General features: G+C 40.6%; 2 protein-coding genes across 7 annotated transcripts; one reads left to right on the top strand and one right to left on the bottom strand.

The window, feature by feature from the left end:
* Positions 1-413: 413 nt before the first annotated feature.
* Positions 414-19,725, top strand: LOC136440144 (MICAL-like protein 1). Of its 6 annotated transcripts, XM_066435995.1 has the most exons (18): positions 414-981; positions 2,281-2,329; positions 2,949-3,090; positions 4,092-4,195; positions 4,906-4,947; positions 7,055-7,141; positions 8,007-8,137; positions 8,732-10,215; positions 11,261-11,359; positions 12,283-12,478; positions 12,980-13,082; positions 13,585-13,711; positions 14,073-14,175; positions 14,628-14,701; positions 14,910-15,024; positions 15,461-15,507; positions 15,915-15,964; positions 16,714-16,830. In XM_066435995.1, exons 1-17 carry the CDS (start codon positions 833-835, stop codon positions 15,938-15,940), a joined length of 3,078 nt encoding a protein of 1,025 aa, XP_066292092.1. In that variant the 5' UTR covers positions 414-832; the 3' UTR covers positions 15,941-15,964; positions 16,714-16,830. The 6 variants fall into 6 exon arrangements, with proteins under 6 accessions (XP_066292092.1, XP_066292087.1, XP_066292089.1 ...); XM_066435990.1 differs by lacking the exon at positions 15,915-15,964 and having other exon boundaries at positions 415-981; positions 16,714-19,725; XM_066435992.1 differs by lacking the exons at positions 4,906-4,947; positions 15,915-15,964 and having other exon boundaries at positions 415-981; positions 16,714-19,725.
* Positions 17,303-25,643, bottom strand: LOC136440145 (uncharacterized). Its single transcript, XM_066435997.1, has 8 exons — positions 25,512-25,643; positions 24,902-25,105; positions 24,228-24,317; positions 23,663-23,803; positions 22,859-23,000; positions 22,412-22,552; positions 21,632-21,794; positions 17,303-20,563 (listed from the first exon to the last, which is right to left on the bottom strand). Exons 2-8 carry the CDS (start codon positions 25,079-25,081, stop codon positions 20,332-20,334), a joined length of 1,089 nt encoding a protein of 362 aa, XP_066292094.1. The 5' UTR covers positions 25,082-25,105; positions 25,512-25,643; the 3' UTR covers positions 17,303-20,331.
* Between the last annotated feature and the right edge of the window lie 287 nt (positions 25,644-25,930).

The raw sequence follows: 25,930 nt of genomic DNA, 5'->3' as shown, positions 1-25,930 counted from the left end.
AACAAACAAACAAACAAATAAACGAACAAAAACGTAATGTTAACCTCCTAAACATAGGCTTTCATAGTCAGGGCATTATCCTCGTGAGTTTACGTTCGACTTCGCATTCGCTCTTATTTTCGCTATAATTTATATTTAGCTGGGTGATTTGTAAATTGTACTTTCTTCCATTTTTGTGGCGTTTATAGTATAAACGCCACAAAAATGGAAGAAAGCAGAATTTACAAATCACCCAGCTTTGACAATAACAGAATATCGGTATGGTATCACCGTGATTCAGAGAAATATTGATTTATTAGTCTTTCTCTGTTTTAACACATTTGATGTACACTAAATTATGTGGTCTTGTATGTTGGGCTGATTTGAACTTTTCCATGCATATTTCAGTCGAGCCTTGATGACCCGGAAGTTAATTTTGGACACTTTCGGTGAATACTTCCGGTATGCGAGTGGCCATGTTTGCATCAACTTGGCAAATACTTGGCGAAGTCTGGCCCGAAGTAGACTCATCAAATCCGCCGAAACATCACCGAAGCATGTCGTGAAGGCTGCGAGACATCTAGGAAGACTCCAGCTTGACGTAGACGCGCTCCTTCATCCAATATTTGAAGAAGAGTTGTCGTGAGAAGTGCCGTGCCGCGTCGAACCCCCCTCCCATCCGCTTCTAATTTGAATGGATTGAGTCAACTTACCGAACTTGATAAACCGGTTGCCGAAATGATCTCAGACTATACAGAACCACGGCTGGCCGTGTAACTCTGAGACTCAGACACTTTGAGATTTCTAGGAATTTGTTTACAGTGAAAACCGAGGCGATCCTGATCCGAGGAGCATGGCCGGAGCGGCGGCGAAGGGTCTGCGGGAGTGGGCGAAGCAGGTGACCGCCGGGTACGACGGGGTGTCCGTCACCAACCTGACGACTTCGTGGCGAGACGGGATGGCGTTCTGTGCCATCATACACCACTTCAGACCCGACCTCATGTAAGTCAAGACACGTCGTATCTAAAAGGACTCTGATATACACGTTTAGATGATTTATGCATAAAAATAACAAAGGCTACACATTTTTTCACAAACAGTCTAACGGCGGTGAATTATATATGCTGATGTGGCTCATATTCTTTCCACTTCAAATGACATTACGATGCAAGATTAGATGTTGCCTTGAAAATACCTTTATCTACCTAGGTCTTTATTTTATTTCTCTGAGCTTATGTAAAAATTATACCATAGACCTGAACTTGAAGCTAGCTAAGCGGAAGTATGGCGTGCTTTTGTTAGTAGTTCTCGGTTTCAGAGAACTGTGTGGAATTTAGCAGAACTTCAGCCATAACGTTATACATGGTTGCCTTCTTTCCTCCTCGATTTCTTTCAAACATTTTGCGTCAAAGGAATTTGTGAGTTTACAATATTGACTTGTGCCTGAAAGTGTAAACAAATACATGGACCATAACAATGGGTTTGGTCGAAGGTCCAATAGTCAAGGTACATGATTCTAACACCTCTCCAATATCAATCATTTTGTTATTATAAAACAGAAATTTTAGCTTGTTAATGCTAGCTAGATGCAAGATAACTATAAGTCTTTCTGATGTAGCAATGCTTACAGTTACAGTGTATACTAACACTAGCAACTGTAGACAAAGAAAGCACTGTAGGCATGTTATTAATATTTATGAAGTTGAGTGTGATAGTCACATGCCTATGTAATGACCTCATTGACACATTTGTACAGTGCCTCACTGGAAAGCTTTCATGTACATGTACATGTCTTGGGGCAAGTGTCGGATATACAAACCCCTAATTAGGACTTTGGAGCAGGAAAAAGTCCCAAAGCTCGCAGTAAGCTGGAAGTGGCATCTACCACTTCCAATGATTTAATCCTAAGGGGACTGCTTTCAAAACTTTCCTCCATATATTTGTGATATGCTAAATAAAAAGACGGAGATTAGAAAAAGAACATACAAGACAACACAAAACAAAAATCAAGGTATGCATGGCTGAGGCACAAGGATGTGTGTATTTGCTAACCTTTCTCAAGTGTTTACTTTTCGAATTTCGTGTTTACACATTTGAGGCCAAGCCACAATCTGAGAGCAGAAGGTGTTATAGTATAACAAATTGATTAAACAACAGTCAAACCCTTTTAGAATTATCCTCTGTGTACTTCCTTTACAAACTACACAACATAAGTCAAGAGGACAACCTTTACACAGTAATGTGATGTTATAGAATTTATCAGATGTCATTTCAATTTTCCTTTGTTCTTCCCTTCCACAGTAACTTTGGTTCCCTTTCAAAGGAGAATATACGTGAGAACAACAAGCTGGTACGTATACGTGCTCAGACTTTACACAACTTAGTTCCTGCTGACCCAATTACAAACCCACATACCCTACTATAGTATAATAACTCAGTGTTTCTGTATTGCTGAATAATTCATGAAACAGGCAGATAGAAATTATGTATGTAGCTGCAGTGTGTAAAAATACTGCCATGTATTACAAATTAACCGAATGTTTTATATATCTTTGTGTTGTCAACATAATATTAATACATCTACAAATTTTACCATATGTCAGTTACGAGTTTTGTTATATTATTCATTGTAAATATAGTTCAGGTAACATGTAGTGGTACAGTCAAGCCTGTAAAGTGTCAATAGTGGCCATTCAAGGGACTTGAAGAAAACAGTTACAGTATACAGGTGGTCACTGTGGACAGGTCTCTTCATCAAGTTAATCATTAATCATTTAATGCTTGGTTTAATGGGGAAATTATCTAAGGGACCACCAAAAAGTAGTCACATTGAGTTGGCCAGGTGGTCCTCATGCAGAATTGGTCACAAGTGCAGGTTTGACTGTACTTAGACCAGTACAGTATTTTTTGAGTCCTGCAATTATGTACATGTTCAAGGAATCTTTAACACATTGTTATCTTTTCCCCAGGCGTTTGATGTAGCTGAACAGGAGCTGGGCATCCCTGCCCTACTGGACCCAGCAGACATGGTGGCACTGAAGGTTCCTGACAAACTCAGCATCATGACGTACCTGTCACAGCTCTACAACTTCTTCAGTGGGCCAGGGCTCGGTAAGGAATTTATATAAACTGTAATGTTAGTTACAGGTCAAGGTAGTCTCATAGCCTTTTTGAGGCTGCAGGGGTAGTGGGCTGTTATCCACTGTGTCTGGGGCACGGTGTTGGAAGGCAGAGCCCATCCCTCTCCTTCCACTGCCTTTTACCTCCCTAACCAAAGTCAGCTACCCAGTTTACACCTGGGTGGAGTGAGAAAGCCATGTAAAGTGTAAAGAGCACAACGTCTAGTCCATCCCTCTCCTTCTACTGCCTTTTACCTTCGCAACCGAAGTCCAGCCTTAGAAACATGATATTGCAGAATGTTAACAGTCTACAAGACACTGTTCAGTAGTTTCTTTGTTGCACCATAGAACTTGAGAAGGCACACAAGGAAGGTGCTTACAGTAAATCTTAAAGGATTGATTTCCAGACATGGCTGGCCTCCTCATTTGTGACTTTGACCTCAGCACAGAACTAAAACAATAGGTTCAGACCTTAAAGGAAACCCAAGCAATATTAGGTCCCGAAAAGTGAATTTTGATATACATGATTAGTTCAAACAACACTATCACAATGTATAGCAACGTCCATAATGCAAAAATATGACGTCGTGTGATGTGAGAACTCACTGAAAATCGCCATGGGGGTTTTTGTAGGCTCGCGTAACTAAGGGGATCATTGTACTGCTCGTCTTTGCATGGTTTTAAAATGTTCAAAGTGTGAAGTAATTACGCAAATGTGCTAAACAGTGTAAATGTCACTCCCAGAAAGATTTCAGCATTTTGTTTTATTTCCATTTTTTGGGCGCTAATATTGCTTTGGTTGCCTTTATGTGTCCCTGAGGACATTATGTAGAGCTACTAGAAGAGCACATACATGTACACAGCATTAATACCCAGCTGCGCCCTATGTTTTGCCTTGCCAAATCCCGCTGCATTCTATTGTCTTTGAATTTATTCTCATCCTTGATATCGTGAGTTTTTTCAAGGTTTCCAACTGTTCTTGTGTTTCTCCAGGAGGAGCAGGAAAGGGAGGAGTGAAGCGCCCCCCTGCCAGCCTGTCTCCTGCTGCAGGCATCAAAAAGTCCAAGGCTCTGGATGATGATGATAATCCCTTCAAGGTAACGGGCTGTGATTGGCCGCTAGATCATGTCAATCATCCAATCAGAGATCTTTTAGGACAGCTGATATTAATTTTGATCAGTTTGATGAAAATTGACCAAAATCAAATTAAAGAAGAATCTCTTACCACTGATTATAAAATCATGAAGTATTCAAGCAATGTAATTGTATTTTTCCTAATTGCAGTGGGAAAGTTGAAAATATATTGAGATGAAATGTATTTGCAATAGTTCAATGATTTTAAAAACCGATGTTTTGCTTATATTAGTAATAAGGAAAGTGATCGATGATGCCTATATTTTCAAGTACTGTTGGACATCAAGAGTCACTATGAAAGAATGTTTGTCACTAATACTTCTCAAATCACAGTAAGTTCAGCTTTTATTCATGATTGGATGGTTGATTCATTTTGAAAACATTTATCATATTGTTACCAGAAACATGCAATGTTCATATGGCCTATCACAGGATGTCGTTGCAAAAAGTTTCTGTTCATGTGATCTTTTGAAAAATCACCACTTTTTCTTGAGAATACCTGCTTTGCTCTAATATACTTGCTGTTAGATTCATATGGACATAGCGTGTTGTCTGCACTTTTGGTTGTTTATCATTCATTATATTGTTTTACAATTAATGGTGGTGGGTTGTTCTTTGTTTTCCCCCCCTGTATCTTGTGTTCTGTTTTGGATGTGCTAACTGATTCGGTCAGGCCTACCTAGAACAAGAACCAGTGTTACAAGAAACCAACAAGGTAACCAGTGAACAGTTGTCCTTAGAAGAGGACTGACGGTGTGCTGTGTTGCTCATTGTTTGTCATGATGCCTTGAAATTGTTTTGATATTCTGCTGTGTTGCTGTTTTTTTTAAATGCTGCTTGTGTGATGATGCCATGAAATTGTTTTGATATTCTGATGTGTGAATTTTCTCACAGCGAATGGTCTGAATCAAATCAATCAAAAAGATTTGTTTACAATTAAAGAAAATCTTAGGACTAGGGGTGGATACCGGTTCGGCTTAATAAGGTCCAAGTCCAAGTTTAGGTCCAGAGATTTAGGTTCAGGTCTGGACCTGAACCTGGACCTAATCCTGTCCAGTTGATGTTTTGTTTTATTAGACCAATATCAAGCATAGAGAATAATACTGACACGCACGACTATAAAAGTTTCTTGGTGAGAAGACTTTCAAGATAAACCAGTATTTGATATTTGAATGTTGCACTTATTTTAAATGCCTTTTTTGTCAGAGGGAAGACTCAAAACGCTTTTTATGAAACAAAATAGAAGAATATATTTGTACTTTGTTCAGGTTTTTTTGGACTCAGGTTTTTGGCTTTCAGGTTTTTTTGACTCGGTTCTTGGATGTTATAAAGGTCTGAATCAGGTCCAGTGAACCGGTATCCACCCCTACTTAGGACTGTTTCAGATGCATGATAGTAAAATTTATTGGAATGACATTATACTTGATGGTCAATTAGAATTGCTTTAGATTTATGTAGGAATGCTTATATGTTAACTATCTGCATGGCTATGTATCATGCCACAAAAATGTCTTTTCTATTTCTATACTTTGTTTATTTTATTTTGGGCCATTCAAGCTCAGAGACAAATTCCTTCAAAACAGCCACTTTCTGGCAAGACTCAAAGAGCATGTCACTGATCATGATTTGTGAGTGATCCTGACTTTTTAGATTTCTGCTCTGCAGTGTTTTTTATGTTGGTTGCCACCTTTTAAGTATTAGTTTTGGGAACACTTTCCACTGCACAATAGCTAGTGCACATGCACACTGTCCACAGACACCACATCATGGTCATATGTTTTGTCCAAGTGTTCTGAAGTCAGACACAGAGTATACTCCTATGACATTTTTTGTTGACTGCACAGTATATTGTGTTTGTACATTGTATGTACATGTATGATTGTACACCTTCTGCACCCTGTACAGTTTATTGGTAACTCAATAATTTACTCACTTTGTAGCTGTGCACTCTGTATACTCAAAATATCACAGCTAGCTAGTACATCTATGCTGTTTGAGGTGTTTCAAATACATGGTCCCCCTTTTAGTTTCCCCTAAGCCTCACTAGATCATTCTACCACCGACCCTCTATTTAGATCTCCAGTCATAGGCACACTTTAAGTAACTAAATCACCTAGATAATGTATAATTGCATGATTACATGCATATGTGTGTCAGTTGAACAAGTCCTTTTCCTGTAGTGACTTTATTTTGCAACTAGTACCACCCATCTGTAGACCCAACTTGTTGTAAGCCCTTTTATTTCCCCATTGGTGTACCTCATCATGATAATGACCACTGATCATAATGTCATACATGTACACATAGTACAGGCATGTTACAGCTAAAATCATGTAAAGACATTATACACATGTATGTCCACCACATCTACATGTAGGCCCTCTTTTGTAGTCCAAAGATTAACTATCAGTTGTCCTTAATCTTTAAATCCTATGTTATACTGTAGTCCACATTTGACTAAAATGTTATGTACAATGTACATGTACTAATACATGCATGTATTGAGGCAATACAAACTCACTCTACAACTGGATAGAATGTTTAGCTTTACTTCCACATCCATCCATCCCTCCCACCACTAGTGACGCTGAAGAAGAGTGATGGATGTTGCTCGAAATATCCAGGTCTGGAGTAAAGCTTTAAATTTTATCCAGTTGTAGAGTTTAAATTGTCTTTGATATCATATATTGTTGCTTGGATGTCTAACCTTCATCAACATAATACAGGCATGATACAGATTAAGTCATGTAGGAGCAATATGGCCGTCCCATCCACTGTGCAATAACTGCATGGCTGTTGTTAAATGGTATATCTCACCACAGACTGAAGACCATAGGCGCAGACGGTCGCCGTCACCTTCAAACTTCTCCAAGAGTCAATTATCTTCTCTGAAAACCAGCCTCAAGGAGGTAGGAGAGGACTATTGATAAAACAAATTCTTTCTCATAGCATTTAACACCACATGCATGTACATGGTCCATCTATTCCTCCTAACCCCATGATGGTGGACCTAAAACAAAACTAATAAAACATCATTATCAAATATAACACAACAAATATGTGATTGATACATCCAAGAGAAGACTTCTTTTGTCCGGTTACAGGCTCAATGTGTTACATGTACTTGTCAATTTTTGAAATGAGAAGTCAGGTTGTGGGACCATGATACAAGGTGCATGTACAAGTTTATGTGCTATTGGGGTGCCAGAGAGTGAGAGTTGGATTCCAGGTGTCTCAAGAATTCCTACTGGCCATGAGGTCTGCACACACAAACATCTCTCTACTCTCACTGTATAACCACACTAACGGTGACAGCCAACTGAAAAACACTGCAAGAACTTGAAGCTTTTACTGACCAAAAGGAATTTCACATTCACTAATTTGGTGATTGACAAACAACTTAAAGTTTATCATGCCAACTACATAATTTTATACAAATTTTATCCAGACGTATGTGAGAATGTGATCAACCAGATTTGTCCTCCTTGACATTTTGGTAGCCTTTACGCTAACCTTCCTCAGGGTCCACAGAAATGACAGACTTTGTAGCCCCGGGATGGGTTGATTATTGTGTGATTTTGCGTCCAGGACATTGAAAATCATCAATAGGAGAATGTGATCAATACCATTTGTCAATGTTTGAAAGCAAAGAGAAGGTCTGGGGCAATTCTTATTGTCTACCACATCAAGGCTCAACAATGTGAGACAGGTCCACAGAAATGACAGATTATTTAGCCCCGGAATGGGTTTATGATGGCGTGATTTTGTGTCTAGGACATTGAGCAGTTCATGCCAGCGGAGGTGGTGCAGCGTAGCGACAGGAGCTGTTCTGTCTGTGACAAGTATGTCCACATCGTGGAGAAGGTTTTTGTGGACGGGAAAATGTACCACAGGAACTGCTTCAGGTAAGAAACCTTTAGAGAACTGAATTGCAACTTTTGTGTGTTGAAACAGCAGTCCCGGGTTCAAATCCCCTGACACCACTGATGTTGTGTCCTTGGGAAAGGCACTTTACACGACTTTTCTCACTTCACTTACTAGGTGGAAATTAACTACCTACAAGCTTCGGTTAGAGATGTCCTTCAGAAAGGACATTAGATTAGAGCCACATCTTGAGCTTGTTAAAGAACTCAAAGATTATATGATCTCTAAGCAGATGTTCTGGGGCAAAATTGTGACAGTTTTCGACTGGCCCCTAAGATTTTGCATGTATTTGCTACATGAATCATTTTCATGTCCTGTAGTGTGCGTGGTCTATGTGTGAGTAACTGTGAGTTTGGCCCTAGAGACGGTGAGTTCAAATCCCAGGCAGTGTTGCTCACCTGACTTGCTTGCTATTGGCTGTCTTTAGGAAGGGATATCAAGCCATGGTCTACTGTTCATTGTGCTTTGAGAATGTTCAGCCAAATCTCCTTGAAACGGATTGTGTTATCTATAGATCCCTGTTTTGTTTGTATCTTGTAAGTCTGAACTGTCTCTTGTTGATTGTTTTTCCATAGATGTACAATCTGCAAAGTGAGTTTGAAAGCAGGAGCTTACAAGGACGGCAGTGCGCCAGGAGAACTCATCTGCAGTCGTCACGGCCAGACTGCCGAATATCGGACGCCGGAACCAGAGAAGCCAAAACCAGAGCCTGAGAAAAAGCCAGAAGTAGAAATAAAGGTAGAAGAAGAGTCGCCAAGTGTGGCTGCCAAGGCTCGGGCAAGATTCTTTGAGGAACAGGCTCAGCAGAATGCGGAAAAGGAGGCTAGCGCAGACCCCTTCGCAAAACGGGCCGCTCAGAAGACTAAACAAGAGGCTGAGGACAAAGAAAACAAGAACATGCTGCCTGGTATTCTAAAGAACATTGCTGATGCGAAGAAGAAGAATCAAGCTAAGCAGGCAGCAGAGGAGGCACCCCCTGCAAAGCCTCCAAGATCACCATACGGCCTCAAGAACGACAACGAAAACAACAACTCTCCTCCCACGCCAAAGAAGGACTTAAATCACGAAGACATAGTGATGGCGGATGTCCCGGAGCTAACTCCCCCACCGAGAAGAAGGAAATCCGACAAGACAAAAAAGGCCAAAGAAGGGGACAGTAGCAAATTGCCCGCCCCACCAAGTCCTAAAGTTGAGCCCGTAGCTCCAAAGTCTGAGGCAGTACCCATGAAAATTGATGCAGCACCGCCTAAAGTTGAAGTCAAAGACACTAAAAAGCCAGAGAAACTAAAGCCACAGGAAGCTGAGACAACAAAGCCACCAAGAGATGTATCTCCAAAACCAGCAGAAAGAAGAGCTCCAAAGCCAAGACCTAGAAAGGCACCCGAGGAAAATGGAGGAGACACTACTGCTCCTTTAGAAACCCCCAAACCTAAGCCACGTCCTCGCAGTGCAGAAATCTTAGAAGAACCAGTAAAGTCATCAAACTCTTATCCAGAAGAGAAAAATCCATTTGACGATGAGCCGAGTCCAACAGAGGCGAAACAAGTGCAATCGCAAATACCGGAAAAAGTTGCAGTTCCTAGCCCAGAAAAAGTTCCAGTAAAAGAGGAAGCCAAGAAGGCTGGTCCTAGTCCAGTGAAAACCAAGTCAGAGGAAAAGGAAACAAGATTGGCTGAACCAAAGCCAAAAGAAACAACATCAAATCAGCCCAAACAAGAAGAAATTGTAGTCAACCAGCCTAAATTAGAACAAACCAGTATAAACCAGACTCAACCCTCTGAGGGGAACAAAGTGCCGTCACCAAAACCTGAACCAACCCAAGTCGCACCTGCCACAGAACCTCCGTCTGCGGAAACAAACAGGCCAGAACGTGCCAATCCTTTCGACACGAAGCCTTCAGAACGGCCGAATCCTTTTGACACCAAACCGACGGAGAGGAAGCTGACTCGGTTGAAGTGCAGTTTGAACCCGTTCGATGAGCCAAGTGATGAGGAGGAAGACGATGACTCCAGGTCAGACAGCCTCAACCCTTTTGACATCAGTGATGATGACCTCTCAGGTGATTCTTACTTCATTTTGAAATAAATGTCTAATTCTTTCCAAACGTTAAACTGAACCTCAGAGCCTGTTTTCTAGTTGTCTGACAAGGCTCCCTTTCTACTTCAAGTTGATGGAGGCTGTTCCACAACCATTGTTGCAACCAAACTTGGATCTGTAATCTGTATGAATCGAATATAATCCATGATGTAAACTTAAAGTAAATGTAACATTGATTTGAAAAAAAAATCACAAAAGGTGCCAAAATATTACTACACTTCTTTGAGATTTTTGGTTGCACAATGGGCACTGCCTCAGTGAAAAGGGGGGGATTATGTATGTTATGTACTGTACATAATTGCGCATATTTATATGTGACTACATGTATATTGTACATCCTTCACAACATGTCTACAGCACTACCTGTACATTTTACTTCAATTTATCATGCCACAACCTCAAAGCTCTGTGTCTTGACTTTCTTTGTATGCCTAACATGTCTCCATGGTGACAGTCTCCACCCTAGAGCTGTGTCTCTATGGAACAAGCTTCCTCCTGATCACTTTCCTGATGGGTATGACCTTGACCTCCGCAAGTCAAGGCTCTCTAGACATCATGCTACCTGGTGGTAATACTATACTACTTCAACTCCTGCATTAAGCTGCTTGATTGACTTCACTCCTTCACTCCCTCACTCTCATCTCTCTCACCATGTTCTGATTGGTTTAACTAACCCTCAACCTTGTTTTGTTGTGACCTATAATAAAATTTGCAAATTTTTGAATTAAAACATTACAATCATACTATTGTGACAAACAATAGCTGCAAGAGAATATAAATAATTGAATGAATGGTAAAGGAGTGATATACATGTACAGTGTCAGTGTTGCAATTTCAGAAAGATCCAATCATTGGTCCAGGACTGTTTCATATCAGCCCCAAAAGGTTCCTCTATACACGATCATACATGTAACTTGTCTGAAGCAAGCAACATTGGTTGTGAAGGATTTTAATTCATGACTCTCATAAACCATTACCTACAAAACATTTATTATTTGTTTATTCAGCTGGGGCTGTGAAAGGACTGCCCAAACAGGTGCAGGCACCAGTAGAGATTCCCATCCACACAAGTTCGAACTCTGTAACACATGTAACAAACAATAAGGGTAAGGTTAAAAAAAGGATAGATCACATCAAAAATGATCACATGAAAATGACACAAAAATTATAACTCACAGATAATGTTACAAACTAATGTTGCAGTCACCTGCACAATGAAATGATTAATTATACAAAAATAAACTGATAAAAGCCACAATCAGCCACACATGAAAAGAAATACAGCCATTAAAATGAATAAGTCTGTGTTAAAAGCATTCCTGGATAATTGCACTGGTGCTGCCAACTCAAAGAAATACTTGCACCGGTCAATTTTTACCTGCACCTATCAAAGTGTAGTACTTGCTCAATGAAGTAAATAGTAAGAGTGGAATGTTTTGTTGCTCAACATAATTGATGGACAAAATTCAACCATACATGTACATTGAACATAGGAAGCAAGCTCAACTCTGTGCATCTAGATTTTTATTTCGATGTTGCAAAATTACAAAATAGATAGAAGAGTCGTAATCCATTCTGAAACTGAATGATAATTTCAATCAAACCAAAAATCGGCACTATGACGCTATTTCTAGCTGTGGGGCAGTTCCAATTGATTTGTTTCAGCATCTGTTCAATGGACAATTCAAATATTTGGCAAAGTTAATTGTTCAGATAAATATACAAAATACAACTCTGATAAATTCTCTAAAGAGTCAGACGTTTCAGATAGCAATTCACTATCATCTAGCTTGGGTGCCAGCCCTTTGAGCTTTACTTCAATATGTCTCAGTTGCTTCCGTAGCCTGTAGAAGCGAACAAGAGAGCAGAGTTAAGCTAAAAAGGCTGGGGATGAATGTGATCACTGATGAAAGATTTGATACTATCGGAAACATTTGACTCTTTAGAGATTCTATCCAGTTGCTTGATTCCTTTTGTATTATCTAATATTTACATATCTACAATGTATTCTTCCCTGTAACCTGAACAGATGTGGACTTGGATGACCATCCCCCTGATGACGGGAGGAAACCTGCGGCCCCCGTGACAGAGGGACCCGTGGAGCCGCAGCGTCGCAGTGCCTTCCCAGACGTGAAGAGAAAGAAGAAAAGACGCGCCCCTGCACCTCCTGGTGGAAAACCGGGCCTCCCTCCTGTCATGGCTGTAAGGCCCCAACCATTACTCAGGTAACAGTCTCTTCAACTCTCAATAAATCAGATAGTTTTATATATATATATATGTCATACATGAAGGATATTGGAGTTTCTTTGCACACAACCAAGTTTTTCTTACCTTCAAAAGGTTTTGGTAGTCTGTCAGCTCAGCAACCTTCTTTGGGGCTATCACTGGCAGTCTGGTTGTAACATCCTAGAGTTTTTCATCTGTTTTTACTGCTTACTGGTCCTTTGAGTCTGACATGTGAATGAAATTAGTTATGGGTACTATTTACCATTAGTAAAGAGATAGACTAAAGTTATTAGATTTTAATTAATAGATGAAGAGCCTGGGTTATGTAAGAAAGTCATATACATTTTGTATCCTTGAAGTTTAAGTTCTTATGGTACGGCATGTAGAAAGAGAAAGACAGGACTCTACTCTCAAGATAGTTGGCTTTGAGTGCTGTAGGTATTTACTTCTGAGTCAACTCCAATTTTCTTATTGGATCTGCATACCATATTTTCCTGCAGAGGAGAGAAAGATGCAGACAGTGCCGCACCAGAAAAAGAAGGCTCTCCTCAGAAGGCACAGAAGAAGAGAAGAGCACCGGCACCTCCAGTCTACAGGAGACAGGTACACCACATGTTACTGTACTTCAAATAATCAAAAAAGTTCTGGTGGCATGATTTTCCCAGCCTTCTCTTAAGCTTTCCAAGCATTTTTTGGTCAGCACTATTTTTGCCATTACGCACAATACCAATCTTATGTTTGACAAATGGACATCATGTGTCAAACGAAACGAAACGAAACGTAGATGAAGTCTAGACATTCAGGTAGAGATACACAATTCAAAAGTTTATCAAGCAACTGGATAGATTAAATGGTCACCCGCTGATGAAAGAAAGGTAGTGCAGGTGGATGCTATCTGAAACATCAGTTTGACAGTTTACAAAATCTTTCCAGTTGCTTGAAAAGATTTTGTATAGTGTGAACTTGTAAAAAGTTTTTCTCTTCTTTAATGTCTTAAAAGATTTGAACTACAAAGAGTTCCATGTTGAACTCCTTTTGAAGTCATAGTCTTGACATGGAAGACATGTCCTACTTGCTGAAGCACCTATTTTTTCTCCCCCCACAGATCAACTCTAAGAACCGTGTTCCCCAGGAGGAGATAGACAAGGAGCTGCATGAGCTGGAGAAACAGCTGACTGAGCTGGAACATCGCGGAGTCAAACTGGAGATCATGCTCAGGCACGGCATGGCCAGTAAGTCTTGTCCTCTGTTTCTGTAGCAGCTGGCTTATGATGGTGGCTTGTTATATATATAAGTGGTGGAGTAATGGGTAGAGTGTTCACCTTGCACACAGTAGGTCATGAGTTTGATCCCCAGCCAAGTCATACCAAAGACTTTAAAAATGGTACATACTGCTTTATCTGCTTAAGCACTCAGCATTTGGGAAAGAGTATGGTAGTTAGACACACACCACTATCAGTGGACTAGCCCCCTGCTGTAGTGATTTCACAAAGTTGTGTGGCCCAAGGGCTACTGAAACGGAGATGGTGCCACCCTATGCACCATCTGGTGCGGAAGGAGGACTTAATGCTAAGACGTGTTTGTTTTTGTCAGGCACCATTGCTGGAGAGGACGAGGATGAGCTGCTCTCTGATTGGTTCAGCCTGGTGAACGAGAAGAACAAGCTGGTTCGGCGGGAGACGGAACTCGTCTACATGTAAGTCGACCTTTCAGCCCCCCCCCCCCCCCCAAAAAAAAATATGTTTGGTATATTCCTCATGTATCAATTAGTAGCAGCCTCACAGTTGAGCTTCTGGTTCCAATAAGTTGGTAGAACCTAGCCTGGTGTCCAGCCTTCTTAGATTTAGTCTGCTACCCAAGCTCCGCTCCCCGCCAAGAATGCGGGCATGGAGCAGAGCTTGGGTAACAGACTAAAGCTAAGAAGGCTGGTGTCCAGGTTAGGTAGAGCTGGGAGACCCCGGTTCAAATCTGGGGAAGGGCATCCTAGTTGGAGCTGCATTCGTCTTTCGGAAGGGACCTAAAATGGTGAATCCAAGTATACCTGTGCTTTGAAAGTTCCATTTGTGACATGTTCAGTCACCCTGTTGACCATTACAGTAACATGCTGGTGTCCAGATAAGAGTTTCTGCCTAACTTTTCTCCCCACAGTACCAGACAACAGTCTCTAGAGGACCAGCAGGCCAATGTGGAGTATGAGCTGAGATGCCTGATGCAGATCCCAGGTTAGTACTCTTTCACCTTTTCATCTAAAACTGAAGTAGTCTTCTTCGTAGATATGTGCTTAACCTCATTAGACTGAGAGCGCCAAAACAGGGAGTTTGGTGAGTACATATATTTAACAGACGTACATAGTTCCAGTCACATTTAGTAGATCTTGACAACAGTTCAGTGGAAGAAGCCCTGTGACTATATCTTTTATTTTATGCACAGAGGAGAAGAAGACTATGGGAGAGAAGTCTCGAGAGGCGAAGCTTCTCAACGAACTGTTGGAGATCGTCTCAGAGAGAAACAGTATTGTGGACAGCCTGGATGAGGACAGGATCAGGTAAGACTGAAGAATGGAAGGAAGCTGACAGCCAAGAAAAGTGATGCATGACATTTAGGAAGTGTTGTATCAAGTCTTAAATGTCTGAATGGATTCCAAGAAGACTATTGGCTTGTTCTTGCACACCAGTGAGGAATATATCAAGGAAGTATTATATATCATTGTCACTTTCTTGGTCTGTGAAAAGCAAAGAATTCTCACAATAGGACAAAGTGTGTCATGGACTATGGAGGCTAGGTGAATATTCATTAGTATAGAATTGTTTTCTTGCCATGCACTGTGTGTAGTCTTAGAAAGCTACCTTACAGGTTTGTGTTGTGCTGCCACAACTTTTTCACCCTTGCCCATGGAGGGAGAAAAGAGTTATAGAATGAACGTAACAAATTAAAGATATAATCAGGTTCTGTAACATTGCTGTGTTCCATGTTTTGTGTAGGGAAGAAGAGGAGGACAGGGACATTGAAGCAATGATGGCTGATAAAGGTATGGTCTTGAATCTAACAAGTACCAAACCACTACAATTTCATAATTGTACTAAAACTATTTTGCCATGTTACATTGCTGCAGGGCTGTCTCCAGCTTTGATTTTTTTCTGCCCCACTCATTGTTTGGGAGTCCATGTTGTTAATTTTTGTTGCAAAATCTGTTTCCTGAAAATACATTTTCATCAATTTCATGTAATGAAATCAAATTTCCGTCTCGGGACAGAAGGATGCATGGGTCCTGGAGACAGCCCTGCATTGCAGTTTGTTACATGCTGTTTGCTACATGTAGCCTTGTCATTTTCATCAGAAAGTCTTCAACCTAACATCTTCTAGGAATCTAGCGCTGATGAAGAAAGACGTCTTGGATTTAAAACATGCTTCTTTTTCTTGCAATGTTAATTCCAGGAGTACCAATAGGTGACAGTGATTAAAGAATTTAGGATGTGACGGGAAACGTATGTGATTTATTCAGTCCTGTAGGATTGGGTTGGGTGAAGGAAGGTATGATACATGTAGGTGTGAAAACCCATGTAGAGAAGAGAATGCTTAATTGGGAATGGGTTTTGTGGGTGTAGATATGTAGACAGGGTAACACTTCTGTTGATAAAATCTTTGCTCTTGGTGTTTGAAATACACTGGTCACTTTGAAGATTAAAATTGGGGAAAAAATCAAATTGTCAGGTTGAATCTCTCTTTGAAGGTACTGTAAATGCATTTAAGTTTGCAATGATTTAATTTCACAGTGGGGAGAAAAAGGAGCGTCTGCAGTGGTTTTTAGTTTGCGGTTGGCAGGCGATGGTAGGCGGGTAGAAGTCAAAACAATCATTTTTGCAGGTTTTATGTTCATGGTGACGAGATTACCATGAAAACTTTGAACTGCCGCAGACTTAAATGCATTTACAGCATACCATTATAGTAAAGAGGAAACATTTTAATTGATATCTGAAACTTAACCAGACCCTCAGCATCAACGCTGAAAGGTTCTTGGGATAAATTTCGATAGATTTTCCAAATTTCTTGTATCTTCGGAGTGACCAGTGTTATGATTGCTTTATTTATTAATGGCTTTTATATAAAATTTTATCCCCAGAGACTAGATAGCAGTAATTCATTTATATGTAACAGTATTCCCAGTGGTCTTTGCCGTCAATTGTAAAGAAAATGAAACTGGTTTATAACAAGGCTTTAAAAATCTCATCTCCAGGAGCACTGAGTGCACATCCACCCCAGCCTGAGGACCAGGTGCCACCGAAAGAGAAGAAGGGGAGGGGCCTGTTTGGGAAGAAAGACAAGAAAGACAAGGAGAAGGACAAAGTCAAAAGAAAACCCAAAGTGCAGATATAGATTAAGGCATTCCTTACAGATTGACTTCTTCCTTCTTGTTGTAACATTACTGGATTTAATTTATGGGTAATAAGTTTGGCTCATTGTTATGAAATACAAAGCCTTTAATGAATGTCCACCCAAACTCAACTAATTGTAATCAGTTCTTTGCAGAACTGGTGATTCCCATTTGAAAACCATTAACTTTAGGTGAGAGAGAAAGAAAAACTATGCACAATAGAGCTGCGACCTGAGGTCAACTTTAGGGCTCAACTTGCTCTGTTTAAAGTCACCTGCCCACTTTCAGGCTCAGATTCAAAGTGATTAAACTTTTTGACAATGTCTTCGTAGCTTTCCTGGCAATATGAAGAACACAAGAATATACATTGTATCCACACCGCACAGTTCACAGTTTCAACGTCTTCCTTACTCATTTTCTCTCGTCTCTTACACCTACTGATTAAAAAAAAAAATCATCACCTGCAAAGTACATTGTAATGACCACAATTATTTGAATTTCGGTGGATATTCATATAAGTCTTCATACTTAATATTCATGCCCCAAAATTTTAATTAACCTCGTTTCTGGATGAGCCCGAAAACTTATTTTTTATTGATTGCCCCCTGTACATCACGAATCTACTGGTCATTGAACAGAATATCTTAATGTACATCTGCACAGAGACATGTATATTACAGACATGTATGACGTGGTGATGCAGTGGAAAATACACATGTATGTTTACTGGTAGTGTACATATACATTGTAGTTGGTGTTAGGTAAAAGCCATTGAAATCTTGCAGGGGCATTCTGGCAATATTATTGTCGATTGAATTGTACATACTGTACTTAATGGAGGGTTAAGGGAGCTAGGGATTTGTTTCTTTTGTGTCATGAGGAAGATTAGCATAAAGTTGTCATATGGGTCTTCATATATACTCTCCAAGCAGAGGTTTGGCTCCGGGTTTTTTTTTTAATGCGATTTTAGGCATTTTTGTCAGGCTTCGGCTTTCTATTTTGTCTTGTTTTCCTTATGTCGCCAAGCCACACATAAAGACAAAGGACAAAATAGAAAGCCAAAGGCTGACAAAAATCACGTCAAAAACCAACCGGACCCAAATCTCTGCTTGGAGAGTACTTCATATATACCGGTAGTCCCTTCCCGTCCCTAATTTATTACTGGCCCATTTCCAACTGGGGAATTGAAAAACTTGTGCCAGAATAGAAGAATATCAGATGAAGTTTTAGTTCTAGCTAGTTTTGTAACACGACTCTACTTCCAAAAGTGCATTTACCAGGCATTTATAATGCAACCAACATGAACTACATATTACTTGAGACATGGGGGCTTTCTTAAGATTGCGCATGCTATCATCTAACAACTTAGCTTCTTTTGTTTTGTTTCAATATTCATCTATTTGCTTTGCTTTTTGTTTACATTTTAATCCCCACCATCCTTTTTTTAATCAAATGATGGTGTTTAGCTTGCCATTGGCATCTGCTGCTAGATTGGGCTTGTGCAGTCAAAGTGTACTTACAAAGTATTGCTGCAATTGGTATTCTCTACCTGATTTTATTTCGATAATTCATCAGTATTTCTATATTGGGGAAAAGCCACAAAGCAGTTGAAAATCCATTATTACAGTTCAAGTAAGAGCTGGTGTTCAATAAGTTACTCTATATTTCTATTGTACGCTTTTATGTTGATTTTGAAATCTGTTTTTAACTTTTTTTTACACGGATGCTTGTAGAGCAAGCATCACGGACATATCACGCTCAAGATATTTGAACAGCAATGCAGTTAATGTGTGAATTGCAGTATCAGCACACATCAACAATAGGATTTATATATGATTGAATCATAATAACCAGAAACATGACATTGTGTATTCAGTTGTATTGTAACAATGCTCAGTGCAACACATGTACAGTTTGACTGAATTACTGATCTTTGCAGTATGCTTAGGTAACTCACTATTACAGTGCTTACTTGCTGGGGTTTAGGTCGGAACTTTGACCGTCTTTAGGTGCTCCCTTGGCAACGGCAACAACCCTAGGTTGCAATACCACCAGGGTCTTAGTTATTCGGTAACTCGCAGTCTATTGCAGTATGTTACATTGTATATTACAGTGCTTACTTGCTGGGGTTTAGGTTGGAACTTTGACCTCCTTGTGGTACTCCCTAGGCAAAAGCAATGACCCCAGGTTACAATAGGTCTTACACATGTAGGTATGGGGTAACTCGCAGTCTATTGCAGCATATTACAGTGTATAACTAATATGCCACTACCCAGGACCAATTTTGTGCTCTACATGTTTTTTGAATCCATGTTATGTATGGATAGATCAACAGTTAAATAATAGCAATCAAGATTACAGTTCAGTATTACTATCCGAAAAGGAAATATGGCATAAAAGTTAGCAATGTTGTTACATATAATCCAGCCATCTTAGTGGCATGCTAAAATCAGCTGAGAGAATAGAATAAAACACAGTTGCTGTTTAAAATGTGTCTGAAATACAAGCATAGTCACACACACACACACACAGTAATAGTGACCACAGTGTTACTTTGCAAATAATGCAAGGCAATATGTGAATGTAAGACTAGGTATATGGTGACAGATAAACTTTAAGCACTAGCTACATATCAGTGGGTAGACTTGTAGGTAGAGCCATTGTTGCACTTCTGTACAAAGAAGCTCAACTCACAGTAGACAATGTACTTAAGACAAATAAAATGATTGTCAATGTTTCTGGCTACAAACCCACCACCAACATGTAGTATTGTAGACTTCAGTGATGTCACAGATGTACAGTAACAAAACTGTGCAGAACTATCCAGAGTCTTAACTATACAGGACAAGCAAAATAAAACGACCCTAGTGAAAACCCTTTGTGTGTGTTTTTTTCTTATACATCTAACAAGATATAATATTTGATGCTCAACTTTAGAAACTAGAGCTAGATAAAGCTTTGAGAAACTTGTCTGGTACATGTATAGTAAATACATGTATAATACTGTATTGTAAGATATTGCAATAGTGACAATGTTGTAGAAAAATAATCTTGACAAGCCTCATAAGTTAAAGACTTATGTTAGGTGCAACAACTTTAACTTTGAACATAGTTAATTTCTTCAGCCTTCAACAGGGTATAAACAACAACATAAAACGACTAAAACTAGATCGAAAAGAAAATCAAACCAACATTGTCGTACCAAATGGCAAGAAATGCAAACTTACCGCAAACGTAACTTGTTAACAGCTGAAATAAAAGCTACCGTACAACTGAAGAATAAAAAGGTAATGAAGAATACATGTTACAAGTCATGGTAAAACCTACTTTTGCACATGTTATAAAACAGGTATGGCTTTGAACACTAGTGCCTGTTCTGAGAACCACAAAACACTAGCTGCATTACCAAAATGCACTTTCATGACTGATCATCCTCGATGTTAGAAAGCCTGTCAGAGCTGGAAGTATAACACTTTCTCATCAGCCTGCTTCTTCCAAGTCAGTCAGAAAGGCACACAAGCCCTCATGATCATCCTCATCACCCTCTGAGTCATCATCATCTTCATCATCATCAAGCTCCCCCTTTCTGTTTCCTGTGAACTGCAGGGTCACGGGCCAGTTCCTCTCCTGGGCACCAGCCTTGAATGAACCCTCCACGAACTGCTTGCCGTTACCGTCCTCCCCTACAGTCACACGCAGCAGGCCAGTCACTCTGAGGTAAAGTTAGAGGAGAGAGAACATAAAGGGATGTCCCTGTAGCACAATTGGTAGCAGCTTCACAGTTGAGCTCCTGGTTCCATTCAGTTTTTAACTGGGAGACCCCGGATCAAATCTGGGGAAGGGTATCCTGGTAGGAGCTGCACCGTCTTTCGGAAGGGATGTAAAATGGGTGTCCTGTGTTTGAGGAGGTGCCTTCAAGTTGTTACAACAGTCTCATTACTCAGATGGGTACCTAATGGCTGTACCGGTAATAATACAACATGCTGAATAAATGTTGGGGGTAAATTGGGAGTCAAGTCTTCACACACATAACCTGCTACAAATTTAATTTCATAGTACGCTCGTTCTCATTTAAATGTTCACATTTTGTAATCTACGTTACCGTTAGAAGTAAGACGTTCCTGACATTAAGATATGCCACATATAAGGTACCAAACTGCCGCTTTTAAAAGCTAGAAAAGTTTTAAGTTGTCATAAAAACTGCAGTTTGACATCTTATATGTGGCATATCCTAATGCCACTGATAAACAGCACAGAAGAAAAGCGGATCCGCAGAAAAGAGCTTTGCAACAGAACTGAGTCAACGTACAGATGTGATTTTTGTGGCAGAGACTGCCATTCTCGTATAGGGCTGTTTAGCCATAGTCGATGCTGTAGGGCTGTTGTGAATTAGAATTTTACCATGGTCAATACTGACCGACGGAGGCCATATATATCCTAATGCCAGGAACGTCTTATTTCAATCGGTAACGGAGATTACAAAATGTGTACATTTAAATGAGAACGAGCGAGTACGGTATATGTATTTCCACTACCAGTGGACTAGCCCCCTACTGTAGTGGCCTGTGTAGCCCAAGGACTAGTAGTATAGAAACTGGGATGGGCACCGCCCCCTATACACCTAAAGGTGTGGGAAGGAATATAACTTGACAGGAGGGTATGTATGACCAAATAAAGAGTAATACAGTAACTGTAAAAAGAAATATCCCTGCTACATTTTCTATACTTAAGTCCTTTGACTATGATATTTGAACATCACAATTTCAACACAGTGTGTTACCTTCTCCCACAGAACTTCCACTTGGTCACAAACTGCATGTACTTGTCCTCCACACAGCTCTTTCCCTTGAAGCCATCCAGGCCGCCGAAGTAAATGCCGTCCCCAAAGTCGATGTAGTCATGGTAGTCATCAAGCATACTCACATCATCAATCTTCAGTTCACCTGTAAGAGTTTAAAGAGTTAAGTTTAGTTTTCAGAGCGCGAACTCACCTGGTATTCATAGATTCCACCCTGTTGTAGCTCCAACAATTATAAGTTTGGTCCTTATATACTGCATTATTTTGGGAATGAAATATTTCTCAGAAGTGTAACCGGAATCAAACTTCTGAATGTTTGTTTGTTTGTGACTTTGAGCCAATCAGAACTCTATATTTTATTTGAATATCTAAATCATCTCTCTATTAACAGGTGACAGACTATTGGGCAAGGAAAGCAATCAGAGGAATGAACCAGAGCTAGAATAGGGTGGATAACAGGCTAACCGGTGCAATGGCCTAGTTGATACCTAGCCGAGTCATACCAATGACTTTAAAAATGGTACATACTGCTTTCTCTGCTTAGCACTCAGCATTGGGGAAAGAGTAAGGGTGTTAAACACACACCACTACCAGTGGACTAGCCCCTGCTGTAGTGATTGCACAAAGCTGTGTGGCCCAAGGGCTATTGAAATAGAGATGAGCACCACCCTATGCAGCATCTTGTGCGGGAAGGAACTTTAACCAGGCTAAGTGCCAACACTTTATTGGAAGTGAACTCAATTCCATAAAGTTGATACTAACCTTTCAGCCCTTTGACCTTGGGATGGGTGGAGGTGACAGACAGCTCCCATTCGCCACCGATGCCAGAGTTCAGCTCTGTCTGGCGAGCCTTACAGGCCTCTGCCTGGGCATGCTTCTCTGCAGATCTCTTCAGAGCCTCATCTGCAAGTGACACAGTTAGGATTGATCAAGTACAAGGCAAAGGCAGAAATCATAAGCTATTTCATGTATGTTCAATGATTTGTAAGTACAAAAATACAGTCCACATGAAAGTGTTTTTTTCTGCTGCAACATTTTAAAATGGTTACGGATAACTGCCAACAAATAAAGTTCTTGGTGTAAGCAGATACGGAGTGTTACACCAAATGATAGTTATATTGCTTTATGATCTGATATGTGATTTTAACAAGGATGTAACTTGTAAGGTAAATTTTAAATTTCAAATGTTTAGGGTTGTTGGTTTCTTACCAGCATTGATATCTGAAGCAAAGTACTTTGCCAGTTTGGGGTGCAGTTCCTTGAAGTTCTTCTTGGTCAACAGTCCTTCCTCTTTCACTGCATTCAGGGCTGCAATCACAGGAGGGCTCTTTTCAGCAGCCAGCACAAGCACCTTCCATGGCACAGACGTACAAACAGTCAACAAGCTACCTAACAATCAATTCATACACAGTTGAATGGCTGAGTGGCTAGGCTAGCGGACACGAGATTGAGAGGTCATGGGTTTGATTCCTGGCATTCCTGGCTAGATGCCGTGTCCTTGGCAAAGGCCCTTTACTTGACTTTCCTCACTCCACCCAGCTGTATCTGAGGGGTACCTGACTTTGGTTGGGGAAATAAAAGATGATTGTACTCCAAATTCCAATACTGTGCCTGAGACAACGTGGATAAACAACCCACTGCTCCTATGGCCTTGACAAGTCTATGAGACTAATATCTTTAACTTACCTTACACTGAACAATGGTCCACTGTTTAACATCCCACCATGAGGACTGCAACCATTACCAGCAGGATGAATGTAATCAAGAATGGCCAGGATTAGAACTCTGGACCCTCAGATTCATAGGGTCACCGACCATCCATCGCACCAGAAGCACTGCAACTTGAGTCTTGTACATGTGCCTTCTTAGCCTGAGTGTCATCCTAATTAGTTCCAGGGCTCCCATACTCACACCAACCAAGGGGGAGTATGGGAGCCCTTGACCTATATAACTAACTAGGGTGACACTCAGGCTAGTACCTTCTATCACTGAATAAACATGTCTGTGATTCACCTGTTGTAGCTGTTCCATGCTGCACTTCTGAGCCAGTGCCCCCACGCTAGCGGAGTCTGTCAGCTGCTGTCGGCCCCACTCAGGACAAGCCGACACCAGCTTCTGTTTCTTACTCTCACGGGCCTGCTGCTCTTTCTCTTTCTGAGGAAAAAAAAGAAGAAAACCCAGACAATCAACCGTGGTGAATTGTAGCCTTCTTACCTTCATGGCTAGTTTGCAAACACATTGTTTGTCAGTCAGTTGCTACTTACCAACCTCTGGCATTCAAATTGTCTGACATCCTAAAATGAGGTAACTGACATGCAGTGCACACCAGGCAGGGCCTCTACTGCAGTCCAACAACACTGCCAGGTGTTTTTATTTGAACATGCTGCAATCATTTTCATAGCAATTAGATATTTTGTTGGCAGGTAGACAAAACATTACATAAAAGTTAGGAATTGCCAGTAAGGGTCTTGATTTCCAGACTCAGCCACTGTACATGGAATTGACCAGCAATACCTACCTTTTTAACCTGTCACATAACGTTACATGTATATGAACAGTAAAACAAACTTAGTCTTACCTTCTCATAATTTAGCTGCCTCTTCTTCTCTCGCTGCTCCTTCTGCAACAGCTTGTCCAAGAAGCCTTCCTTTCCATACTTCTCCTCTGCCTGTGGAACAAAGTATATATGTAACATGCATAAAGTTTCTATTTATAAAAATGAAACAAACAAATAGATTATAATGTACTAAATGTACTGTCATGATGAAATATGTGCCTGAAGACTTTTGTTTCGGATCCAGCATAGCCGAGCAGCTAGGCTAGCGGAGAGGAGATAAAGAGGTCACGGGTCCGATTCCTGGTGTTCCTAGCTAGATGTGGTTTACACAGTACTTGGGAAAGGCACTTGACATGACTTTCCTCACTCCATCACGGTGAAAAATCATAACATGACTTCAGTTGGGGAGGTAATGGGTGGAGGAAGGAGAGGGATGGGCTCCACCTTCCAATACAGTGCCCTAGACACAGTGGATTAATGACCCACTGCCCCTATGGCCTCAGAAAGGCTACCGAACTAGTCTCCAAGCAGATCTCCATGGGGGAAAAATATATCCGCCAGCCAAAATCAGAGTTTGGCTGGCTGATACGATTATGCTCCCATGGAGATCTGCTTGGAGATTACTATGGAACTACATTTACCTTTACCTTTACCTTAGCCAGCAGTCTTTGTGGAGTCAGGATAGTGATACCAACCTTTTTTAACAGGTCCTGACACTTGTACAACTTGGTGGGTCGTCCCATTCCCCAGCCATGCCAGGGGGGGATGGAATAGTTCAAGTCTGCCGTGTCCGCTGTTGTCAGGAAGTACCTCTGCCGAGCCAGTGGAGCCTCCAGACTTCCGTTACCTTTCAAGATGTGATTGAAACGTTCCATCGTCAGGTGATATGGGTCCAGCACCTAGAGCAGATATTCATATTGATAATAAATAGATGGAGAAGCCCGATGAAGTTAGGTATCTTTTACCCAGCTGTATCCACCAATTTGCATCATTATTAGCTCTGAGCTCATAGGGCACTCCCTGGGGGTGTCTCAACTTCCAGTGATCGTGAAAAACAACAGTTTCTACGTTTTTCTCATGCCTTGCTTTTGGTTGCAGTACGTTATTCTTGTGTCAGGAAAAAGATCTGGCAGGCTTTAAAGAATCGTCAAGAAGGTAAACTCCGCAAAAATCTGCAAAATCTGGAACAAAACTGTCCACTCTTTGAGATTGTGGTACTGTGCAAAATATAAGTACCTCAACCCATACGAATATCTTTTTGTTACCCCTCCAGCTATGGTACAACAACTAAAGGTTAAATCTTACCTTGACAAGCTGTTTCTAAGGGTTTTCAGTGTCCTTTCACCGCAGTGGACAGCAGACGATCCTTTTGTAGCAAATGACCTCAAAATTTGGCGCGAAAATTGCCTGATCACAGCTACCTCTGGACCCTCGACACATCCGCCAAATTCAGAAAGCAAAATGATAATGTTTTCAGGGATGATGATATAAACTACGTCATAAAAGATATGAATGTACCTTATTAGAGTAATTTTCTAGCTGCAATATGATTTTGAAGCTAATATTGTTATTTATTGCACACAAGTTCACGGAAACTACTTTCTTTATTCAAATAACCTCCTAACTTGTACCTATGACATGAATTCATCCGCTTCATGTTGATCGGCATAGTACATAGCGTACAGGGGGTATTCCTTGTCAACTGTTGATAAAAATACTTTCAA

This window comes from Branchiostoma lanceolatum, chromosome 8, assembly GCF_035083965.1.
Source record: "Branchiostoma lanceolatum isolate klBraLanc5 chromosome 8, klBraLanc5.hap2, whole genome shotgun sequence".
Lineage (NCBI taxonomy): Eukaryota > Metazoa > Chordata > Leptocardii > Amphioxiformes > Branchiostomatidae > Branchiostoma > Branchiostoma lanceolatum.
Note: the sequence above shows the minus strand (reverse complement) of the source record. Positions and strands in the feature narration are given on the sequence as shown.